Genomic DNA, 22,881 nt, shown 5'->3' on the forward strand with positions numbered 1-22,881 from the left:
CATACGACAAATAAACTTATCTGTAGATTCTTTCCTGTTAATGTCTAAACTAGCAAAAGGGTAATTTGAAGACGAGTAATATTTCGTTAGAACTTAGGCTTCTCAGTTGCTAAAAAGAATTCGGAACTATGGTAGGAAAACGGTCTTCTGATTTACAATTTTACCCACAAGATGCTATTAATACTTGAAAAAGACTTCCGTGAAAGTTTCGGATAAATCCTGGAAATTTTTACACATTATCTACGCAAAATGATTTAAAGCCCCATTCATAGTCACTCATGTACAAAAAACGTAGAAACTTGAGATCATTGGCCTAGTCTGATTGTCGAACATGGCCGTCGATCAGCAAGAAGTTTCGATTTCAGAACATATGTACCAATACATTTTGGAAACTCGCAAGATAGGCCGTCCAAACGCCAATGCGTAGATTCCGACCTCAAACCCTCTTTCGAAATATCCTCCGTACCCATCAGTTATGACTTCAACCCGTATAGACCGGCAATCCACGTCCATCACTACCCCCACCCATCCTCCCTTCCGCATTCCTCCTCGCCAACTCCTTGACCCTTAATTTCCCAAGCGCATACCAATCATCCTTCTCTTCCGCTTTCTTCCACTCGTTTTCCTGTTTCTCTCTCTTCTTCCGCCCCCTCGTGTCTTTGATCTCATGATATTGAACCGTGTTCTTGTCCAGCACGTACAGCATTCTGGCGCGCCTTCTTTGAAGTCGAGTTATCTTTCGTTGAACTTCGGTGGGTTTGAAAGGGTAGGTGTTTCCTGGGAGGAGGGTCTCATAATATGTTATCCGTTGGTTTATGAGGAGGAGTGTGTATTCGTCGCGGTGGATTTGGTGGGAGAGAAGGGTTAGGGAGGCGCCCATTCTGGGAGATGTGTTTCTTGAGAAGTTGTTCTTGGTGGTGGTTGTAAGAGGGCGAGTTGTAAAAAATCGTTGTGGTGAGCGTTTCCAAGTGATTAATAGGCAGGAGCGAGTACCGACACTCTTGGATAGAATATGAAAGAGCGACTGCCGTAATAGCGAAGTTAAACCACCGAAATCTCTAGAAGTCAATGGTCTTATTAAGTATATTGGGTGCCATATGACTCTATTTCCCTCGCGAACGAATTCCATCGCCATATTTAATGCACCACCTTGTGACAAAAAGGCCAAAAGAGTTCTGTCACCATCGGGAACAGTGATATTACCGATGTTTCCAAATTTGACTTATACAAACACGAACTAAGACTATTGTCTTCTTCGAAAGAGCGCAATGTTGGGCAAGCCGCTTCAACTGAGGTTGCAACATCTTGCAACCGTGGAGTTGCGATATATCAACAACGATGGTATCATGCATCCGCTTCCTTCTATCTCAGCCCGTCATGGGGAAATAAAACCTTCAAATTAGCTAATACAATATTTAAGCCACAAACAAGTGGTACTAAGTGGTGAGTAATCTTTTGTATTAAACCTTTTACCAAAGGCAAATCGAAATTCAATCAACTCCTAGCTCGATATTTTCAGACTCTTCTAGCTACAAAGAAGACGTCGAATACAAGAATAGCTTTGTTGACGAAGTTTACTGTTTTCACGATAAGGGGTTTTGTCTTTGGATGTGCCGTGGTGGTATTTCTTAATTTCGCGGAGTCTCAACCCTCTCGAATGCGGTCTACCTTTCCACGAAGATATGAATACCTCTGACAACTGATAATAATATGCAACTCTTCCGAACTAGCCAATTGGTGGGTCAAAGAATTAGCTGGATTAATATGACAGTATGTGACGCTATCCACGACGTAGCGAGAGCATCCACCACGTGACCGGCCCCCCTCGATCTCGATTCAACTTTAGCGTCGAGGACTAACGGGTTTAGTTTTTCAGAAAGCCTTTAAATTGACAGCATACCCATCAGGAAAGTTAAACACGTTGAACACAAAGCATTCAGGAGTTCCAACATCTTCGTCAATAAAACAAACACATTCGACAACGTCTCGCTAAGCGACACATCTACAATCCATCGCCGATTACACAACTACACTTCACAACAACTGGTCTCAAAAGAAAACCAGCACCTCAAAAGTCTCCACAAGATCCGTTCCTTACATCACGGCTCTCACGAAACCCCTCAAAATGGGCTGCTACCCTTCCCACATCTCCCACTGCATCTCATACACCCAAAGCGCATCCCTTGGGAAGCACAGAAGCCTGCGCCAACCTCACAACTGCGGTTACGAGCCCGACAGCTCATCCAAAGAGTCCCTCACAAGCACTGGGTCATCCCCCGCACACTCACGAGCCGCAAAACGTCAAGCCTACTTCGAATCTCGTAGCTGCTACTTGCAAGCCGCTGAAGAACTCCCCTCCCACCTCAATTTCACAACCAGATCCGAGACCTTCAAAATCGGGGGTGATAAAACCCCCGCATTGCCACTGCCTACTTATCAATATGTCGTCGACACGGATGAGAAGCGCGCGGCTTTGTTGAGGAGCCGGAAGGTGCTGAGACACGAGATCGCGGCACTGAGGCTTAGGTTGCGGGAGAGACATCGGCTGTGTACGGTTGCGGCGACGGTTCCCGGGGAGATTGAGGATATGCAAAGGAGGGGACGAGAGGGGGATATGGCGCATGTGCTTGGTGAGTTTGTGGGGATTGAGGAGGAGTTGGAGGGGAAGGTGAAGGAGTTGAGGGGGGTGGAGAGGGCTTTGAGGGAGGATTGAGGAGGGAGATGGATTTTGGGTTATTTTGTGGGTTTTGCGTTGGAGTTTGGATGTGCTTAAGTGGGTGTTAAGGTGTTGTTTGTTTTCAGTTTTTTAAGCTACAGTTGATGTAATTTCGGTGTTGAAAGAAACCAAATTCCAAGACAATTACTCCTCTAGAGCTTAGAAATAAAGTTCCAAAGTCCAATTTTCTCCTAAATGGCAATGGCTATTGCGTATTCAATTGCATTTTGGCAGGATACTACTAATTCATCCACATCCCCAACACCATCATAACCTTAAACCAGTTCCATAAATCTGCAAATCACAAAACCACAACCTTTCAAATCTGTAGTGTCATGACCACATATCCCTCCCTATTCAACAAGCTCCAAATACCATACAAGCCACCAACAACTTCATCTACCTCAGCGGCCCTCTCCATATTCAAATTGCTCTACCAACCCTTATTTCTGCCTTATCACCACGATACCAGGTCAACTTTTGGGGTCCAAAATTCCGCCCCCATCCCATCTCATCCATCCTCCATGTCGATCTTCTGCACGACTTACCACCGTTCCCCCAGATTCGGATTGTTCTCCGATAGGATTCAAGGTGAATTATAATACTACTGTGTCTGGATCCTTCCGATATTGGTATTTAGGCGAAAGTTACCTTGGAGTGATGGCGATCACGAAGCTTGTCGTGCGAATCGTGGTTTGTGTGGATGCCTTAGAAACAATCATCGAATTGACGTGAAAAGTTTTAGTGTTGAGATTGCCTCAGTTGATTGATGGTGTGGTTTTGATGCCTTACTTTAGCTCCAATTTCCCCAGCGAGGGTTGTAATATAAGGCCAAGACGATTCCAAAGGAGCTTTGAAGACATCAATAATTCATCACTTAAGTTGAATGAGTGATCATATTACTGCTGTCTGGACACTGACCCTTTGCTAAAATCAGTACACTAGAAATAGTAAAGAGTGATACAATTGACCTAAAAGCTTAGCCGAACTCATCGACGTTGAAAGAGGTTCTACCTGTTCGTATATACCATCACCAAAGTCTAAATCCTACCACTATATCGAACAAACCCATTTCCTACTTCAACACATTAATCTTGTGATCTACACTCACCCTCTCTTTCTCGCTAAAATATAAGGCTATCCCAGCCACTCACTTCCACTGGCTGAAAATTACGACCTCCTTTCTACCTCCACCTCACCCAATTCGTCAATTATTACGACATCCCATTTCCAATCCTACCTCCTCAATTCCGTTCTCAATTCTATTCCCTATCATCTTCCTCTTTCCCCCACGAAACATTGTGCAACTTGTGCCTACCTAGGCAGTACCTAATCCATGGGTTGTGGCTGTGTACATCACCTAGCTCCGACAGCTGCCAGACTTTTATGCAGGCATACTTCCAGCCAGAACACCAAACAAAAACTTACACCATAAACCAATATACCAATTGAATTATTTATCCCGATTCTGCAATGCTTATACTGTTCGTGGGATGTTGTTTCGGTAATTGTTGGGGCTGTGAGTTAACTAGGTAGATGGTGGGGGCTGAATCTTCGAAAAGTGCGAGGTGTAGATGCAGGTACTTTTCATTGTTTGAATTGGACGGTATTTTACGAGTGGTGATGTGAGTTAAGGGGGTATTGAGTGGGGGCTGTGTTTCGACTTTTCAAATTGATGGCATGGTGCGCTGCGATGGACATGTAGATCCTAGTCGGCAGAATCGACAGATTTCGTTCTAGAACTCGTTGAACTGTTGATGAATTCCTGAGGTGTGAAAGAGGGCTGAAAGGAATGTCGATGGTAAAGAGATGTGGGAATATGCACACCGTCATGATAAATGAAGAAGTGTGGATATTTCCAAATCTCGCAATTATCAATTATGACATTAATGCAGTATCTTCAGAAAGATATGAGAATACATTTGAAACGTTACGTCATTATCTAAAGTGTCATAACATCATACCCTATACCCCAAAGAAATCCCCAACAAGATATCACACAATTCCCCCATTTTCCTTCCCAAGCCCAGCCAGACCCCATCCACAATCTCCATCCCGTCCCAATGAAAAAAATACAACAGATATTACAACCACCGAATGATCAAGACAAGTGAATCACAAAAACTCCTCCTCCCCATCAGCATCCCGATCCTCGTCCTTCTTCCCATTCCCATTATCAACACACAACCTCCACCCACTAAACCCGGGCTTCCTCATCAAGATCCCCTCTCTGGCCGCCCACTCAACAAGCAACGCATCATCCTCCTGCCTCACGCACTCTCCTACACCCGCAGCAGCCTTCTCCAAATGCTTGCCCACATGTTCCATACGATCATCCCAAGTGCCCTGGCCCTCAAAATACGCGCCACATCCGGGCAATGGACATGCAAGCTGCATCGGGGGTTCGCGCTTCATAACCAGACACTCCTTCTGCAGATCTTTAAGTTTCTCTTCCCACTCGAGATTCTTCTTGTCTTTATTGCGCTTGACCTGGAAGGGTGTGTGCATGCGTCGCAGATGCTGGGTGAAGAGGTCTTTGCGGTTGAACTCCGCAGGTTTGGACTTGCCGCTGCTGTTGTTCTTGCCGCAGGTGCCGATATCACAGACCCAAGCGGTGAGGTTGAGGTGTTGGGACGAGACGTGACGTTTCCATTCGTTCTTGCTGGTGAAGGTTGCGCCGCAACCTGCGAAATTGAAAACGCAGATGAAGGCGCGGGTGTGTGAGGAGGTGATGTGGCGTTGGAGAGCAGTGGTGTCTTTGAATGGTGCGTGCTCGCATTGCTTGCAAATGACGTTGCCACGTGCCTTTGATGATGATTTGTGGATTCGGCCACTTTTGAGGGGATGATATTGAGGAGATGCTCGCGGAGAGCGAGCTTTGCGGGCGCGAGAGCGTTTTGGTGTGTATTCTGTGTCTGATAAAGGCTCTGGAATGACTTCAGTATCTTCTTCCAATTCTCCATCAGCGTCGGCCTCGGACATGGCATCCAAGTGTGAGTGTGCAGGTGCGACATCTGGCAAGGATCCTTCGTCCTTGATTGAGGCTCCAATCCCCTCATCGATTTGGTAGTTGTATGCAATGCTATGCTCGTGCTTCAGATGCATAATCTGATTATCGCTCACAGAATAGACATTCTTCACCTCAATTGAATTATATGCCTCGTCAATGGTTTCGTACATTGCCTCTTCTGGTTGAAGATCTGGCAGTCCTTGTATCTGGCTCATCTGCACACATGGAAATCCATTCTGCTGCGGGAAAGCTTGTTGATTTCCGCCGGTCCATTCCGGAAAACCATGACCAATGAATGATGTCGCCTGGGGAAGATAAAACTCGTCTCTGGAATACTGGATGGGAGAAAACTGCGGTTCCCACTCATTGTCCGAACCTGGTGTTCTGGCGCTGCTGCAGGAAGAAGTCGGATCATGGGATGGGCATGGAGAGCTTAACCTGTGACCGGGTGTATGAGGAAGTGATGCAATTGGGGCCACCGTTCTGTTAAGCGCATGAGGCACACCTTGTGGATGATGTTGCATCCTTTCAGTGTCGTATAGAAAATGATTCTCGTTATGCATCAGAAACCTCTCAAGTGAAGGATTCTGATGTTGTAAAGTCATGGTGATGTCTTCGTTTGAACCTTTCCGGCTGGTAGGAGATGATTGAAGTAATGGATCGATGTTTTCGTTCCAAGCCGTTTGGATTATAGACGCGGTCTCCTGAGAATAGAATTGGGAGTCCTCAAAGAATGGCGGGCCGTGGCAGGCCGAAGCGCGAGTAATATTATAGGGCATGTTTGTTGAATAGTGGTCCGATCAAGGCCAAGGTCGCAGAACGGTCTCCAACAGCGCGTATCAAGGTTGTGAGACTCGAAAGTTGGTATCAATGATGGCTGATCCGCGAAGGATTTTTAGGGATCCAATAGAAGCTTAAGAGTATGTTTGTTTGCTCTTGTTACTCGACAGTCGGTGTTCTGACTCAGAATAAGCACGCGCCGAGTAGAGGAGGTTATCAATCTGGGACACACTAACTGGAACGAACTTTCGAACAAACAAAGTACAAACCGAATATAGTTATATGTTATGCACAATACATACAAGACGCGACAAGCACGTCACAAAAAGTTTGAAAGGGCAAAGAGGAATGATAGCTTCGAGGCGAAGTCAAGATATTAGGCAGGCGCAGTTGTGCAAGAATTGCAATGGGACAATGTGACAAGATAAAGAAAACGAAGAAGCCAAGCCCCACAGAGTTACCTCTGCAAAAGAACGATTATTGCTCTGCCAGAAAAGCGGCGTTTCGGTCTGGAGCAGAGCCTCAACTTTCAGACTCGAAAGCTTGGATCCCTGAAAGGATGCAAACAAACTTCGTCAACCCCTGCATATGCAAGCCTTTGGGGGTGGTGTTGGTGGACCTTGAAAGCGAATAGAAAGTGATGCTGCGCCTCTGACTCTGAGGATAACTAGAGACACGGGGTGGGAATACAAGAGTAATCCAATCCACGAGCTTTCTAACTAGCTGCTGCATATGCCGGGCACTGATGCATCAAAATGCCCAGGACTTCCTTTTGACAGAGACGACTTCTGGACAATCAGAGTCCGCATCCAATCACATGTGGTAGCGACGTACCACATAGAAAAGGCAAACGAGGCAACCATAGGCAGACTCAGACTGTCAACACCAGAGGACAACTCCCGCTGTCTTCTGTTCACACCGCCCGACTACCAAACGAGGGAAGACAGAAACTGGTTCTCCTGTACAATATGTCGTGTCATTCGAAACGTGAAGTTCCTGATTTGCGGGCGCGGATTCCCATCTCAATTCCGAGGGCAGGTGAAGGCGGCTCTTGCTAGGAGGTCGTCAGCTCTCAAGAAGCCCCCAATAATGCGACCCTCCCCGAAATAGGATTGTGGTTCGCCAAAAGTCCGCAATTGGGATGATTCTCAACATTGGTGGCGCTCTTTTATAGTGATCGTCCTCAATCGGCTCCCACAATGAGCAATTGATAACTGCAACGGCTATAGTTAGAGCTCTCTATAGCTATCTGAGACCCCGGAGGCGTCATCGTGACCATCATTTCGGTGTGGAAGAGCGGCAGCGGCAGCGGCTTCTGTATGTAAGACATGTTGCTTTTTCCTCACATTCCCCTCTTCGATCATGTTACACAGACGGCATCTTCCATGGCCAGATTCCGTCGATTAAAGTCTCCTCATTCCCCGACACGAAGAGCAAGCACCCAGCGGCAATTCTGTCTTCGAGACCGCCTCACTCGTTGGCACAAACAACTATACATGATATGTGCATGCTCCGCCCGGTGATGGAGTTGAGGTGGGGTTGGTGATGTGTCGGTGGTTGGAGCTAGAGCCTCTCTGCTCACCGAATTCCTGGGCGGGAAGTGGATGAAGAAGAAGCGGTGGTGGAAAGCAAGCATGGGGGCAGATATGCAGTGCGAGACTTGGCAAGGGCGGGGAACGAATGGCAAGAAGTGCCCCTCCTCCTGCTCGCGAAACACCCCTTACACTTTGGGCCACGATAAGCGACTGGGCTCCCTATCAGGCACCACGCTGATCAGCTGCGGCTGAAGACCATACAAAATCGTTCGAGAAGGACCAAATTCCATATTTCAGTGTATCTCTCCAACAGAACTGCATCGCCTAGCTAAGTGGTAAGACTGTAGGATGCAACCGTTGACGTATATGGTGCTCCACATGAAGACCAGCGCTACCTCTGCCAGAAATGTCGAGCGGCATGAGGATGAGCATGAGGATTGATGGAAGCGAAAGTAAAAAGTAGGTCGCGCGTTATTAAGCTTATCCGCAAATGAAATAACAGAAAGAGCCTCAAGTTCTGCCCCAAACGCCGGGATATCTGCCTGCCTTGAAATCCAACCCTCCTTTACCGTATTATTGCAAAACCCTGTGGTGAACCCGAGTCTACTAGTACATGTCAAAGAAATCGTAAAAGATCCAATGAAAACATGGTCACGGATATTATTGACCCCAATTTGGGTCTTCAGTTTTCCTCCATCGACCAGAACACAACCTGCTCTAATGAGCTGGAGAAAAGATGGATTGTAATTTCATGGCAATTCATGTGGTGGTGATCGGTCCTCCTTGGGGCGATACTCGGTCTGGCAGTTTTCACAGAACGTATGGCCAGTACTGCAATTGCTGCAGCTCTCATTCAACTCTGGGTTATTCTGAAGGTTGCACTGACACTGTTGTGTGATTAGTAAGAAACCACTTTCTAATTTTATTCGAGCACTTACGCATACGATGATAACGGCTTCATTGGGTCTAGGCCGCTTGTGTGACGGTGCTTCGGTTTCTTCAGGGCGTGGTCTTTTCGCTGCTGGACGAACAGCTGGACGAGGAGGTGGCTCCATATCGGCATCAACCGATGATCCCGAAGAAGATGATCCGGAGCTTGAGCCGTCCGATCTAGGGCTGGCATCCAAGGTAGTTTGGGTTTCCTTAACCTTCCCGCTCCCATCGACTGGAATCCAATCCTCAATACCTTGAGCGATTAAGCCATTGCGTCCCATGAAGTGGTCATCAATATGATCGAAGCGTTCGGTCCATGCTTCTAGGCCCTTTTTCCTCAGACTGACGAGTTTTATACAAAAGCCACACCAAAACCGGTCCTGGCAGTTTCGGCCAATGCGGCAGGCTTCTACCTTATCACTCAAAACCTCCTCGTCATCAGAAAATTTATGTTCTTTTTTCAAATGATCTTGGAAGCTCAGCTTGCGGTAACACACCTTAGAGCATGCACCCCCTTCAGGACGTTGGCCGTCACAACGCCATGTCTCGATTTGAAAATGTTGAGAGTTCTCATGTCTCTTCCAATCATTCTTGCTGCCAAACTTTTTGCTGCAAGAAAGAAATGTGCAGCCATAAGGCCGATTGTGGCGCTTCATATGTTTCCTGGAGTCTTATTAGCATATTCTAGCGCTCTGGCGAATTACTTACTTTAGTTCACAAGGTCGACCTTTGAACTTTTTACAGATCTCACAAATGACTTGCTTGTCGCTTTTCTTGCCTGCAACAGATCCAGCGTTAAGAATTTTGGGGGGAGGGCTGGAGCTTGCTTCCCGGTGTTCTTTCAATGTGTATCCAAAATTACGAACAGTCTTGACAATTGCTTCTATTACCTTTCCCTGTGCATCGGAAAGATCAATCTCAAGGTTAGAAGGCTGGGAGCCCCCAGCTTTAACAATATCCGTAAGACCATTGGAAGAAGCCGCTAGGCGCGATTTGGAATCAGATGTATTTGAGGGTGACGGTCTTCCACTAGGCAAAATATTCCTTGTGGTCTCCTGATTGGACGGTTCACGAGCAATGGAACTGGATAAGACAACCTTAATTGCTTTGGTGAGAGCCTCATCTGCGGCTGAAAGATCAGCCTGTTTGATAGTCTTACCTTCCAAGAGCTGACTTGAACTGTCTTCCACATTAATGATGTGCGATATCCGAGTAGCCGTTTCAGGAGCCTCTGGAGACAAAACACTCGCTACTGTGAATTTATGCCCCGAGTCCCGAACTGGAGGTGTAAACACTTCTAGAGGCTGTACTGTATTTAGACAAGACGAGATTGCTGAAGGAGCTGGCGCTTCCTTTTCAACCACTTTCTCCATGGACAGATCCAATCCAGGTGATTTAGGTGCCGCCTGCGGATGCGGTGTATTGTCCAGATCTGGAGGTGCATTGGTCCAATGCGACTCCGTTTGCTTCCAGGCACTGTCATCATTAGAAGGCTCTACTGCTCTTGGAGTATCTTGAGAAGCTGCCTGAGGAAGCAACAGTTCATTGTTAATATCGGCACTTGGCCCCTCCCAAAATTCAGCACTATCGCGTGTCAGCTCCGGTCAAATTTTGGGCCACGAACTTGCGTACTTTCGTAGTATTTCTTCAAAATCTTCATCCGACCTCAGCTGATTCTGATGTACTCTTTTGAGATGACTCCGGAAATTGTCCAAACGTGGCCAGGACTTGTCCCTGGATTTGCATCCTGGAACATTGCACCGGTATTTCTTTCCAGATATGGCCGCTGCATGCTTACTCTTCATATGTCTGTCTAAGTCGTTTGTAGTACTGAACCCTTCAAGGCGCGTGCAACCCGCAACTTGACATTTATAGGGTTTGGTGTGTCGCAACTCGTGCTTTCTATTGGTGATTAGTGCAATTCGTTTGAGCTGTTTATATGAACACTTGAGATACTCACTTCAACTCTGACTGAGTTTTTACTCCTTTGTTACAACCTGGGCATATCAAACCACTAGTGTCACTTCGTCCTGGCGTTGGTGGAGTATTCCAAGGGTCATTTAAACGAGTGTCTCTTATGGCTGGTACCTCAACAAAAGAAGGAAACGGCTGGAAACTTTCGAGATGTCCGGCGAGACTATGGCAATCCTGATCCCTTTCTGGAACGTCGGCGCTAAAGACGGAAGCATTACCTATGCTACGCCTAGTGCCATAGCCAGAGTCCGAAGTCGGGATAGCATACGGAACTGAGCCGGCCTCCGATGGGTTAGGCTGCCGGTAACTGGATCCATAAGACACGATAGTTCTGTTACCTCTCTTCTTCAAGTGGCCGCCATCTTCAGGAATAGCAGCTGGGATAACTTTTGGTACCCATGGTCCATCATTTTCTGAATACCAAATCGCAAGCGGATCTTGAGTTGGGCCTCGGGTCTGATTGTCGCTAGGAACTTGCTGCTGCATTCGCGCCATGTTCGACGACCCATATGGCCCGTCGGCAAATCCCACGTGTGGATAAGTCGCATCCCATGGATTTGTTACAGCTGTAGCAGGACTCGGTAGAGTTCTGGAAATACTCAAATCAACATCAATCTCCACTGGTTGCGGTGGAAAGTCCATGGAAGGAGGTCCCATTCCCCTTGTGGCTCCATATATCTGGCCCGAGTCTGATGAACTTATGGTAGCAAGTCCAGGATAAAACTACGAAACGACTATATTAGACTACGTGCAAGCGCGTAATGCAAGAGGAGAAGAGGTCGTACTGAACGAACATGAGTTCCACTTCGATGATAACCTGAGTTATGTGACATCGTATCTGACTATGATTAGCTGGAGCTCTCTCACGACCGCAGATTTATGATCAACAAACGCTTCTGTATCAACCTCCCGTTGGCGAAATAATACTGTGGAGCCGCTCATAAATTGTCCCAGCGAGCAGCGATTAATAACAGCCAAAACCGAGCACAGCTTCGTAATCAATCGTAATCAAGCAGCGAGACCACTGGGCGTTCAATAAACTCGCTGGGCGGTTCACGACCAGCTGCTCCAACTGTAGAATATGGTCGTTATTCCCGTCGATTCCCGTCGTCAATACTCTGGTCGAAAATACCGAATCCAGCGCTGGGCGAGGCAGATTGCGGGATATATCTCGCAAGCAAAGGAGAAAGATGATCAAGCGCTCGCCGTCAGGGGAAGTGCGCGGTCCGCGAACAACTCGGGCGTGATCCGCTCTTGACAGTGACGATATGGCAGGTAATCATTGGCTTGCGACGACAACCATGAGCTGGAAAACAGATGCGACAGTCGAATCAAGCGTTGCAAGAGACACCATAACAGTTTGAAAGAGGAAAAGAGCAGAAGGCAGTGAGGCGCGCGACAGAAAGTGAGGCGGACAGCCGAAAATAGGCAGCACCCTGCCCTGCATTGCTCACCGGTCGTCCATGACCATCAAACTTTCTCTAAACCACTGGGACATGTTCGTCATCCATAGGCCAGCGGTATCTCAACGCCCGAGAGTGATGCATTTGGCACTTGCCTGTTTGCTTAGAATGGAACTGAGCATGAAGCTATTGATAATGCGGATTCTGGCGACAAAGACGATGGTGTCGCGTTGTCAATATTTTTGTTTGCTTTTGGGGGCTAGAATTGGCGTTGTTGCCTGAGGAGCTAAGTTCTCACATGACTATGACACTTAGTCACGTGGTCAGACTTTGGTTTAGCTCCGTATAGTTCAAAAGTAGCAATTGGATTTGGATACTTTGTAAATTAAGTCGGTTAAGTATGATATTAATCGTCATTTATCTACAAACACTAAAAGTTATCTCAATACTTTTTGATACGACCTAGCGAATTAAATACGCACCTCTGTTACGTTCATAGTATCATTTATCAAGTCAATCAAATAGCCAGGAGGTTCTGCAACTATCTTTTTCGTGTCCTATTTTGGGTATACTATTGATCAAGTACAAAGTTTGTATCACAAAATCTCAAAAGTTCAGCTAATGTCAGGGACCCGAGGGAAATGCTCTCGACACACAAAAGACATCAAGCATTTGACTTCCAGCAAACTTTAGTTTAGTTTGCATAGCAAGTCTATTGAGGAGTTCAGAACTCGGCATAATAGTAGCAAAGCAGATTTATTATCCACTTTCACCCAGAATACTACCACAAATTCTTTTCCGCAAGATAACACTAATAGTTATCAGTATATTACAAGAATAGTAGTAAAATGGCACCTCTGCTTACAGAACCAAGCGTACGCCGCAGAAAGAAGGATTGGTATTGACTTGTGACCTATCTTCATTTTTTTGGAGTATAGCGTACAGGAAATGTATGGTGGGCAATTTTTTTCGCCAGATACTATTTGACTAAAAAAATCAAAAAGGTCTTGCCATTGTAGGAATTTGGCCTGTCTCTGCAAAGTCACCTTATCTGCTTACTTTATTAGTAATCTAAGCCTCTGATGTATGACAATATCATATGAACGAATAGGAGCCAGAGTCCGAAGACCCAAAACCTGTCTTCAGCATCTCATTTGCCCAAAACCGAATACGAAGAGTCAGTCCCATCACACCCATACTTACAAGCGAGATCTCATCAATCTCCCGCTGCTAAGATTTGTGCTTGGAGAATGGGGGCAATGACCCAATGGCATAGGATATTGTGTGATACACTGGTAGAGCCGCACGTTTTGTTTGCTGACGGGTAGCTTTGATTGCTTTCCATTGCATCTGCAGACTCGACTCCCGTCCCGCAATCATTACTAGACTTTCTGACAAAGTGGTAAGAAGGTTCGAGATAGATTAAACCTAGTTTGAAAACCCATTGCTCGCTTCAGGCGCATGCTCAAAATTCATTCGACACCAGTTCCTCCAATTGATCCAGGTTCTCCCCCAACCACTTTTCAAATAGGCCGAATCAGCTGATGACAGCATGATGTTTTTTGTTTGTACAAACTATATACGGGAGAATCCGGAGTCAAAAGAAAAAAAACCGAAAATGCTAAAGGAGAATTCCATGAAGTTGGGATATTCGACTTTTTCGGCTGTTCAATGCATGCAGCTTCCCGCGGCGGCGTTTTCTCGATCCAGGAAACCAAACAAAATGCACCCCTCATCGACAGACTCTCCAGATTAGCATTGAGGCAAAAAAAGGCGGAACTGTCAAAACCACGCAGTCGGTAGTCGTTTCAAAATGCCGTAGGACTCGAATCTTGAATGACGAATTTTGTACAACCCTCTGTTGATAGCGGTAAACGCGCGTTTAACCACGTTTTTTCTCGACTTTTTCTAGCTTGAGTGAAGAGCATCATGGGCGTTCTTGAGAAATCTTGGTAAGACAAACAACCGCTAGCTCTAACGTCCACGACATCTTGTGGTTGGCCAGCTAGGTCAGCGGAACAACATCCGGTGCAGAAGCGTTACATCCATAGTCTGTGTACTTCGTCTCGAAACTCGCCCACCCGACGACATTCGAATATGACCATTTCGTTTTTTCTATCGTTTGTGATAGATGCATGTCCTTTGAATAATGGCCCGGGCCGGGAACAGCACCAAAAAGGTGACCAATTGTCTATTGGAATATCTTGGCCAGTTACCGAAAAGGCGACGTCACAGAAGTCTCAACAGCCATTCTCAACGCCAGATCTCGTCATTTCAGGGCCCAGATTCCAAAATTACAACTCTTCCAACAACCGGGTAATCAACTTTACACCATTCGGCAGTAGCACAGCCATCCTTGAGATTTGTCAGCCTATTGATCCGAGTTCGAAGCTCCCTGTTCTTATAACGAGCCGCCTTCGTCTTTTGTGTTTGCTCGCGGGAAGTTCCTCCTACCCGCCAATCCAATTTACTAGCGGACTTACTTCACAACACTATGGAAAACTAAGTCCCTTGTCGTGACAAAGTTGTCCTACCACAATGGCTTGCAATAATCTCCTTTCTTCTGGCTATGTCGTTGTTCAAAGCATTCAGAGTGGTCGGAGGTGACCGCAGGTGTGTTTTTGATGTCGCCTTCACTGACACTCGCCCCGTCGCACGACACGAGGACGTTAGAAATCCAGGTTCAAAGCAGTCGGCATTATCTCAATCCATCGATTTGCAGCAGACCCTGAAAGAAAAGAAAATAACTTACGCCGGCAAAGTCAATCCGAATTCCCTGAGGACTGGTGATATCTGGCAAGACAGAACGAAAGAAGACATAAGCATGAGCGGCTGAAATCTAGAACATCAACTTGCAAACTTCTATCAATTCAGCCAACCTCAATGTCTGAATCCCAACTCGATTCGACGGTACGCTATTTGGCTTGCATCTTTCCACCAAGATCAAGACGCCAATATCAAAAAAGGATACAGAACAGGAAGATTTGTCCCAATAAAGATATTCATGCCGAAGAGATGGCTTTGCATCATTGCATTAATAATAAGAGTATGTCCTCGAACTCTAACAATATATATAAGCAATATCCGAGCCCGATAGCAGAGGACCAAATCCACATTAAATTCGAATCCTCTCAAGGTCAACACATGCTCGACTCTTTGTTTGATTACTCCCTTAGTGTTTATGCAAAGGCTACACCTGCAATTTCGTTAAGGAGCGCTGGTCAGTATGCTTGCAGCCTTGCACAAGATACATTTCACTACTAAATGAAATGCAGCAAATTGTAATAAGTGGTGTTGAACAACCTCATTCTTCGGAAATTCAGCTGTAGCACGACGTCTTCCAAACCCACGGTACAGCAGCACAGTACTGAGGTACTGTCACGCAAGCGAGAAAACACCGTGCAAAGGGCCCTGCGTAAGTCTGATAACCACCTTAAAACCCATCTACGCAGGATGCTGTCTAATCGATATCAGCTGTCTAGTCAAGAGATCCTTTGGGAAGCGGTCTTTGTGGACAAAATGTGTGACTGGGAAAACTTCCAATTTTCTTGTGGACACCATAGCAGTCGGCTCCTCTCTTACTGTCATTTTGCCCGCACAGACCCATACCACCAATGCTTTGGTGTGAAAGTATTGAAGCACACATGGGTACAGAATGTCGTTTGCCAATCTTGCGCAGATGCGCGAAGAGAAGCCCCTCATCGCAGTGCCCGTAATGGGAGGTAGCTGCCCAGGGAGAGAAAACACGAAGGAAGATTACAGCACGAGCGTGCATTTTGGAGTTGTACGCCTGAAATGACTCGGAGAAGTTTTGAGGTATTTCTGTTGGTCCTCATTGAATGCATGTAACTTGAGCGCATGATTCTGACAAAAGGAGCGTCGAGGGGGACAAGATGTCAACCATAGTAATTTGTGCGAATATTGCCCGTTTTTGGAAGTGTGTACAAAACAAGACTGCAGTATGAAAGACATGTTTTGAGGATATAGAGATCTCCGGGCCGTTTTGTAAACACCCCCAAATCTTTTCATTGTTCTCCAAAGTACACGGTGTGGGGAGAAATAATAAGCAAGAGCAGTGTCAACTAGAACTGACTAAATCATTTTCAAGAACAGCCACTAGAAACTCCTCAAGATTGACTAGAGAGCTTGGTGTTTCATCGAATTGTAGCCATGCACTACTCGGTAGAAACATTGTGGAAAGCAACATTGTCATATCGTCTGCAGCCAAAATGCAGTCAACGGTCAATAACTAGATGAAGATCATATAACACACCTCGAGTTGTACACAGATTCAGCGTCATGCATGCAGGATACGCGCAGAGAAAGGCAATATCAGGCAAAAACGCCACAAGCGGAGCATAACTCCTGACCTATAAACATAACCATCTGCTAGCAGTTTGACGACGTCGATCTTCAATGATGATAGAGCTGATACGAATCGCCTCTCAGCTACTCGTAGTCGATGATATGAGGGAATTGCCCATCCAGAAGGTGCTCATTGATTTGTCGCGCCTTCAACCATACCGACAATGTTGTATCGTTTTGAGAAAAACATAAACCAATCCTCAAGTACACTTTTCTCTTTGTCTGTAAGGGGTGACCAATCTGGTACCACATCTTCGGCCTTCGTGGATGTCATACCAAGGGCACGGGAAGCATCGTGTCCAGCGAACACTACAACATTTTTCGTCAGCGGGTTGCGATTGCGGTACATGTTTAGAATTCTAAGCAAGGTCTTACTGCCGATGGAGGCGGCGGATAACGCACTCACCATGGTAAGAACCTCCAGGTGCGTACATCTTATTGCGACTCACATCGAAGACTCTCCCCTAGTAGATGATTAATAACATTTTCGAGGATCCGAATCTGGATGAAAAATACCTTGATGGCAACATAACACAACCCACCACTGTTTTCATCTCCTGGGGCAATCTGTCAGCTACAATTCCACCGGTATAAACAGGTAATAGCTCTCAGAACCGAGAATTATTACGAGGAACCAAAGGGGGCTTGCCGTTGCATTTCGAAAGGAACTCGGTCGAAATCGGATCGTCCTTTGGTGGTGCGAGGTCGACGGGAGTCTTGGGCTCAAACTTTCCAGCCATTGTAGCGCGTGTGACTGTTGCGGGTATAATTGAAGTGTTGAAGGGAAGAGTCTGAAATGCGATATTAGTAGGGAATGACGAACAAGCTGGTTGTCTCGACGGACTTTGGGATACTAGCGCGGGGTTTATGGGGGCCTCGGTCGTCGCGCCGGTACAATATCGGGTACTCGGAATGCAGATCGGAGAAAGCTTTAGGTGCCCATCAAGAGCATGACGCTTCGTTCTAAAGTAATCAAACACATCTGCAATTGAGCATCAATTTCCCTGCAGTTCGTACCAATTGCACACACTAAGCGCAACCGCATCATGTTCAGACCCAAGATCTCGGGGGTGGCTCGCATGTTCTCTAATCGGGGGTCTCAATGTTTGCGACAACAACGACTCGAAGAGATTCGTCGAAATCCGATATCGTACCAGATGCAACAGTTACGGTGTCAACAACATTCGACGAAGAAGCAGAATGCTTTCGTGGCATTATGGCGGGCGCAACCATTCTCTGTTACGGCTGCTATGGTATTGTAGGTATTCCTGTGTTCCAGCGACAACCTGTTATTTATTGACTGGCTATAGCATTGCTATCGGCGGCGGAGCTCTATTGTATACGAACTACTTCTATCATAATTACATCATTGGGGCCTTTCACAAATTTCCAGAGCCGGTTGCAAAACAAATGCGCAAAGCTATATATTTCACCAACATTTCCTTGGAGCCCAAAAATGCTGTCAAATATTACCTCGAAGCTCTTCGAGTCGCTGAGGAAATTGGAATGGATCCATTTTCAGATGAAATCATTGGTGTCAAGGTTCAACTCGCGGCACTGCTAGAGAAGGTGCACAATTATCAAAGAGCTATTGATGTGCTGGAGATTGTAAAGTCCGACAATCTAAAGTGGATGGAGGTATTGGGCAACAAGCAAGGAAACGAAGCAAAAAGAACGAGAGTTCTCATGTACACTGTTCGAGTCAGCGTCAAATTAGGGGAGCTATACGCCAACCAATACGTTTTGGAGAAGGAGAAAGCTGAGGAGTCTCTTGTATGGGCGGTGACGACTATGATGAAGGAGCATCAGAGGCGCGAAAAAGAGGGAGTAAAACCCGAGGAAGGTGACTGGCTATCACCTGAAGAGCAAGGTGCTGCCGTGGAATGTAAGTGCAGCTAACACTGCTACGAAATCTAGACTGACATCTAGCAGCATTGGCTCATCATTACGAGGAGGCAAACACACATTATCTGGCAGCACCATTATTCCTTCAAGCCATCACCCTCTCTTCTCAGAAGACATGCCATACTGCTGTCCTCAGTAAGTTGAAATGCTCATGGCCCTCACAGATAACGTATTGATGTTTTAGTGAACAATTTATCCATCTCGCTCGCGCAACAAGTGCCGCCACCAACACCTGGGCAGCCTCCAGCTTCTCGTGCGGAGTACGTCAGCAACGCGCGGGCATGGGCAGAAAAAGCTGTCGCAATAGCGAACTCTATAACCCCGCCTGAAAGAACCGAAGAGTGCGACGTAGGTTGCGTTGTAGCAACTCACAATTTAGGGGAATTTGCGGAGATGGATGGTAACATTGCAGAAGCTAGGAAACGATTCGAAGAGGCAAAGAGTCTGGCCAAGGCAATTGGCTTTCAAGAAGGGATGATCAGTTCCGAAGATGCTCTTCGTCGATTGGGAAGCCCCTAGCAAATGAACAGCTGGACCATCTTTTCACAACGGCGTCCCAGCAATCAATAGCTAATTTCGTCCTACCTTATATCGGCGTAAATTTCGCGAGCTATTTGGACATTCTTTAGCATCCTAGCCTCTGAAACGATGAAGCTCTAGAATGTTGATGGGCGCTGTGGTTTTCACCCACGGGACTGTCTAACCGCGTGAAGGCTTCCATGGAGTATTCTTGATAATTGCCAGACATCCGGGTTCGCTTTATCATGGGGTTAGATGCGCTGGAATTCGGCTTAATGACAATGGAATACGTTGCCGTGCCCGGGATGTGCGTAGGCGATTTTTGATGTCTAACCAGAGACCATGCCCGGAAGCAGACGCGTCGTAACCTTACGACCATAGTGCTCCTGGCGAAAAGACATTGGTGCGAACGTGTAATAGGGTACGAGTAGGGGCTGTAAGACATAGGCGAACTGATCCAGACTAGAACTGGGCTCGAACGCGCGTCATCCATGTTCGAGTTTTCTCCCTCGGATCTTTGATTACCTAGGTTGTTATAATGCTGTAAACTTGTTCATTTGGTGCACAAAAACTCCCAGTTGACGCGAAATCTTCTCGTCTGTGCAAAACCGTCCAGTCTGCTTATGACTTTTTGATCTACATAGAGTCTGTACAAAATAAAACTGTCGTCTTTAACAAATTTCCTAGTTAGTACAAAATCTCACAGTCTGTGCAAAGCCATCTGGTCTAACAACGAGCAAGATTAGCTTTCTCTAAATAAAATCTTTAGAGGCCACTTGATAAGTTCCTCATATTTACGTCACGAACACATATAAATAAGATACGATGTCTTATCTACTTAGCTCTACTTTTGTAGAATCCAAGATAACACGTCAGACAAGACCTATTACGACGCAAGTTGTACAGCTATCTGATCACCTCAAATACCTTTCGGCAAGCCAACAACTGTGCTCCACATCTAACTAATCTAAGAGTTGGCGAACGTCCAACACCACGACTCGCCTAATTAAAAATTTCCTATCATTGATGCCGTCACATGCTTTTGATCATCTCCAAATTCGTGTGTTGTCAATAGCGACCATGACGTGGAGAAAATACAGTACAGCTGCATGTATGACTCTTCGAACTCACTCTGTATCTCGATGCATATAGATAATCCGGTTCCCATACACAATTGGCTTACTGTTAGGCAACAGGTGAGAATAGTTGGGCTTGTAAGCAACGTGATCTCACCTGACTTCGGATGAAGTCTGGTATGATTGCTTCTCGAAAATAGAGTTCGTCGGTTCGACTGGGTCTTTGGCGTTTAAGTTGTGGTTGTTGCTGCTTAGTTGTACTTGGAGCCAAGACACTTTGCTATTTCTTAGCGTGTTGGCAGTACGAAACGACCCCGAAAATACCAAAAACCGAGCCTGCTTCATTTTTTACTCCTCCGACGCTCTTGTACAGTCTTCTTTTGTCTCGCTCCAATCATCCCTTCGCTAATCTGGCTTAGATTCCAAGTGTAGACATGAAATGCTCGCTTGACTGGAATGGAGGCTCACTATGAACGTCTTCTCATGCGTACAGGCAAAAGCTTAAAATGTGACAACACTATGAGACCTGTGTCCTCAAGCTCTCACAGAATTTCGACTTGACGCTAGAATTTTAGTGATCAATATCTGAGAGGTCATCTCGCGAGTGTGGGCCAACGGAGAGTTGCATCCGGTGGCACAGGTTGTTGGCACGTTTGCACGCTAAAGCCAACAAATACGAGAATCGTAGGGGAAATTGCTTTCATCTTGTAAAAAGTATCTACTGTTCAATGATCAAACCAAATCCGCCAGTTGAACTTTTCATTCAAGCTAAACCATCACCAGTTCCGGTGCCTTATCCATTTTTCCATCCGTATCCCGCCACCACAAATTCAGACCATCAACAACGTACGTCCATAACGAAACAAAGGAAAAAGTCATCAAGCAAAAGAAATCCGTAATTAATGTCACTACTAAGAACGAAACATCCGCCCCTGCTCCGCCTACCAATCGCCGAGAAACTCCATGTCATCTTCGCGCCGTGAACACCAGCCAACCACCCGTCAATGTACCATATGTGCATGCTTGAAACCATGCAGCGAAATAAGATACAGTCAAGCTATCGAATTATTATAAGGGAGAATGTGCAGAATGCGGATATATGTGCACAAGCGTAAATTATCGGACGATCGCGCGGGCCTTTATCCGTGATGGGCTAGAAAGCCAGTTAGCTCGCGGATCTAAAAAAGCTTGTTCTCACAACGATGCTGCTAATTGATTCACTAACCTTTATTCAAAATCATCATCGTCAAACCAGCTGCTGCTTCGCGAGCCGGGCTTCATGTCTGTGACGAACGAAGGGGCGCTGGACATCGAGGACATTGTATGCTGAGAGAAGGAGTAATGTGTGTATTGCGAGGATCCTGTCCCGGATCTCTGGCTTTGTATTTCCGCCACCTCAGAGCCCTGCACTGGTAGAATCGATCGAGTGCTGGGAGCATTGTAGTACATTTGATTCTCAAAAGGTTGTGAACCATGATATTGTTCGTGGATTCGGTCTTGCAAATGCGCAGACTGATGACCGTCATTGTATTCATTGAGAACCGTCGCTTGAGTCGAGTGACTGGAGTGGCGGCTATCGCTCAGTATCATCGCTGAAGGTTCACCCACGAGCCGTTGCCGAACTCCAGTCCAAGGGCTTTGCGGCGTTGTTTTTGGTTGTTTGCTCTTCAGCTCCTGAATGCGGAGCCATTTTTCGTGGTCTTCTTCCCGCTTTGCCTTGTCTTTAGCGGCCGCGGCCTCGATCTCTTCTGTTGGCACATGGTTAGTCTCTCTGGTGAGACACTGTATTGTGCTGGAAGACTTACTTTTTGTTCGTCTCCTTTTGACAAGAGTTGCTAGGAAGTCTGTGCTATCTGCCGACGTTGAGGTTCTTTTGTTGGCTTCTTCAACTCGGGCAAGGAATTCAAGAGTCAGAAGGTTGTTTCCGATAATTATCTGATCGGCATCTGTGTCCTCAATAATCTTCAGGGCGATCTTTTTCCTTGAACGAATCTCCTTGTTTTCCATCCATAACTTGACATCGTGTTGTGGCATGAACGTCGAGCCTCGAATTGGAGTTTCGTACTTATTGACTTTTCCCGGTGGAATAGGTCTGATGTTGACCTCTACTCCGGCGTTGATAATTCGGACGAGAGCTGGTCGAGTTATGAAATGCGAGTCGGATTGAGTATCAAATCGAGTAAACACCGCTACTACTCCCCCTACGGTAACATCAATGCACCATCTGTTTGGGCCACTGCTATCTTGACTCGAGATACTCTGCTGATCCACCGCAATGGTGCAGAGGCTTTTTAGACTCGTCGCTGGTTCTTGTTTCGTACCTTCACTGTCGTGGATACTATCCTTCGCCTCGGCTAAAAAGTCGATGTCGCCCAACTGCGGATTGTCTTGGCTGGAGCTGCGCTCTCCATCTTGGAGCTCTGAGAAGAGAATGATTCGGTTCAGGAATGGTTGCATCAACGATTTGATGATATTCGTTGGCAGACGCCAGGCTCTCAACCAGCCGAGTGATGGCTCCAAAGCGACTTGTTCGCTGACGAAAACGATTTCTGGTAGCTGGGGCTGGGGTTTTGCCATTCCGACCTGCGGTGACAAACGGGTTTCTATCTTATCAGCAAGTAAAAGGTTAGAGCTGGAATTGGCATGAAGCCGAGGGTAAAGTTTT

General features: G+C 46.4%; 7 protein-coding genes across 7 annotated transcripts; 2 read left to right on the forward strand and 5 right to left on the reverse strand.

Annotated features, from left to right (window-relative positions):
- Window positions 1-481: 481 nt before the first annotated feature.
- On the reverse strand, window positions 482-880 carry GLAREA_04358 (uncharacterized protein; the record flags this gene model as incomplete). Its single annotated transcript, XM_008086735.1, has 1 exon — window positions 482-880. One exon carries the CDS (start codon window positions 878-880, stop codon window positions 482-484), a length of 399 nt encoding a protein of 132 aa, XP_008084926.1.
- Window positions 881-2,125: 1,245 nt separating this feature from the next.
- On the forward strand, window positions 2,126-2,713 carry GLAREA_04359 (uncharacterized protein; the record flags this gene model as incomplete). The annotated part of the gene is made up of 1 exon (XM_008086736.1): window positions 2,126-2,713. The coding sequence occupies one exon, from the start codon at window positions 2,126-2,128 to the stop codon at window positions 2,711-2,713; it is 588 nt and encodes a 195-aa protein (XP_008084927.1).
- A 2,118-nt stretch (window positions 2,714-4,831) lies between these two features.
- Window positions 4,832-6,505, reverse strand: GLAREA_04360 (uncharacterized protein; the record flags this gene model as incomplete). Its single annotated transcript, XM_008086737.1, has 1 exon — window positions 4,832-6,505. One exon carries the CDS (start codon window positions 6,503-6,505, stop codon window positions 4,832-4,834), a length of 1,674 nt encoding a protein of 557 aa, XP_008084928.1.
- Window positions 6,506-8,790: 2,285 nt separating this feature from the next.
- Window positions 8,791-11,781, reverse strand: GLAREA_04361 (C2H2 and C2HC zinc finger; the record flags this gene model as incomplete). The annotated part of the gene is made up of 6 exons (XM_008086738.1): window positions 8,791-8,928; window positions 8,980-9,637; window positions 9,683-10,558; window positions 10,607-10,876; window positions 10,935-11,671; window positions 11,743-11,781. The coding sequence occupies 6 exons, from the start codon at window positions 11,779-11,781 to the stop codon at window positions 8,791-8,793; spliced, it is 2,718 nt and encodes a 905-aa protein (XP_008084929.1).
- Window positions 11,782-16,846: 5,065 nt separating this feature from the next.
- On the reverse strand, window positions 16,847-17,456 carry GLAREA_04362 (Cytochrome b5-like heme/steroid binding protein; the record flags this gene model as incomplete). Its single annotated transcript, XM_008086739.1, has 4 exons — window positions 16,847-17,025; window positions 17,123-17,180; window positions 17,233-17,273; window positions 17,345-17,456. The coding sequence occupies 4 exons, from the start codon at window positions 17,454-17,456 to the stop codon at window positions 16,847-16,849; spliced, it is 390 nt and encodes a 129-aa protein (XP_008084930.1).
- A 306-nt stretch (window positions 17,457-17,762) lies between these two features.
- Window positions 17,763-19,140, forward strand: GLAREA_04363 (uncharacterized protein; the record flags this gene model as incomplete). The annotated part of the gene is made up of 4 exons (XM_008086740.1): window positions 17,763-17,974; window positions 18,027-18,601; window positions 18,649-18,756; window positions 18,806-19,140. 4 exons carry the CDS (start codon window positions 17,763-17,765, stop codon window positions 19,138-19,140), a joined length of 1,230 nt encoding a protein of 409 aa, XP_008084931.1.
- Window positions 19,141-21,443: 2,303 nt separating this feature from the next.
- GLAREA_04364 (uncharacterized protein) lies at window positions 21,444-22,793 on the reverse strand (the record flags this gene model as incomplete). The annotated part of the gene is made up of 2 exons (XM_008086741.1): window positions 21,444-21,964; window positions 22,022-22,793. The coding sequence occupies 2 exons, from the start codon at window positions 22,791-22,793 to the stop codon at window positions 21,444-21,446; spliced, it is 1,293 nt and encodes a 430-aa protein (XP_008084932.1).
- Window positions 22,794-22,881: the final 88 nt, after the last annotated feature.

The sequence above is a fragment of the Glarea lozoyensis genome, assembly GCF_000409485.1.
Source record: "Glarea lozoyensis ATCC 20868 chromosome Unknown GLAREA5, whole genome shotgun sequence".
Taxonomy (NCBI): Eukaryota; Fungi; Ascomycota; class Leotiomycetes; order Helotiales; family Helotiaceae; genus Glarea; species Glarea lozoyensis.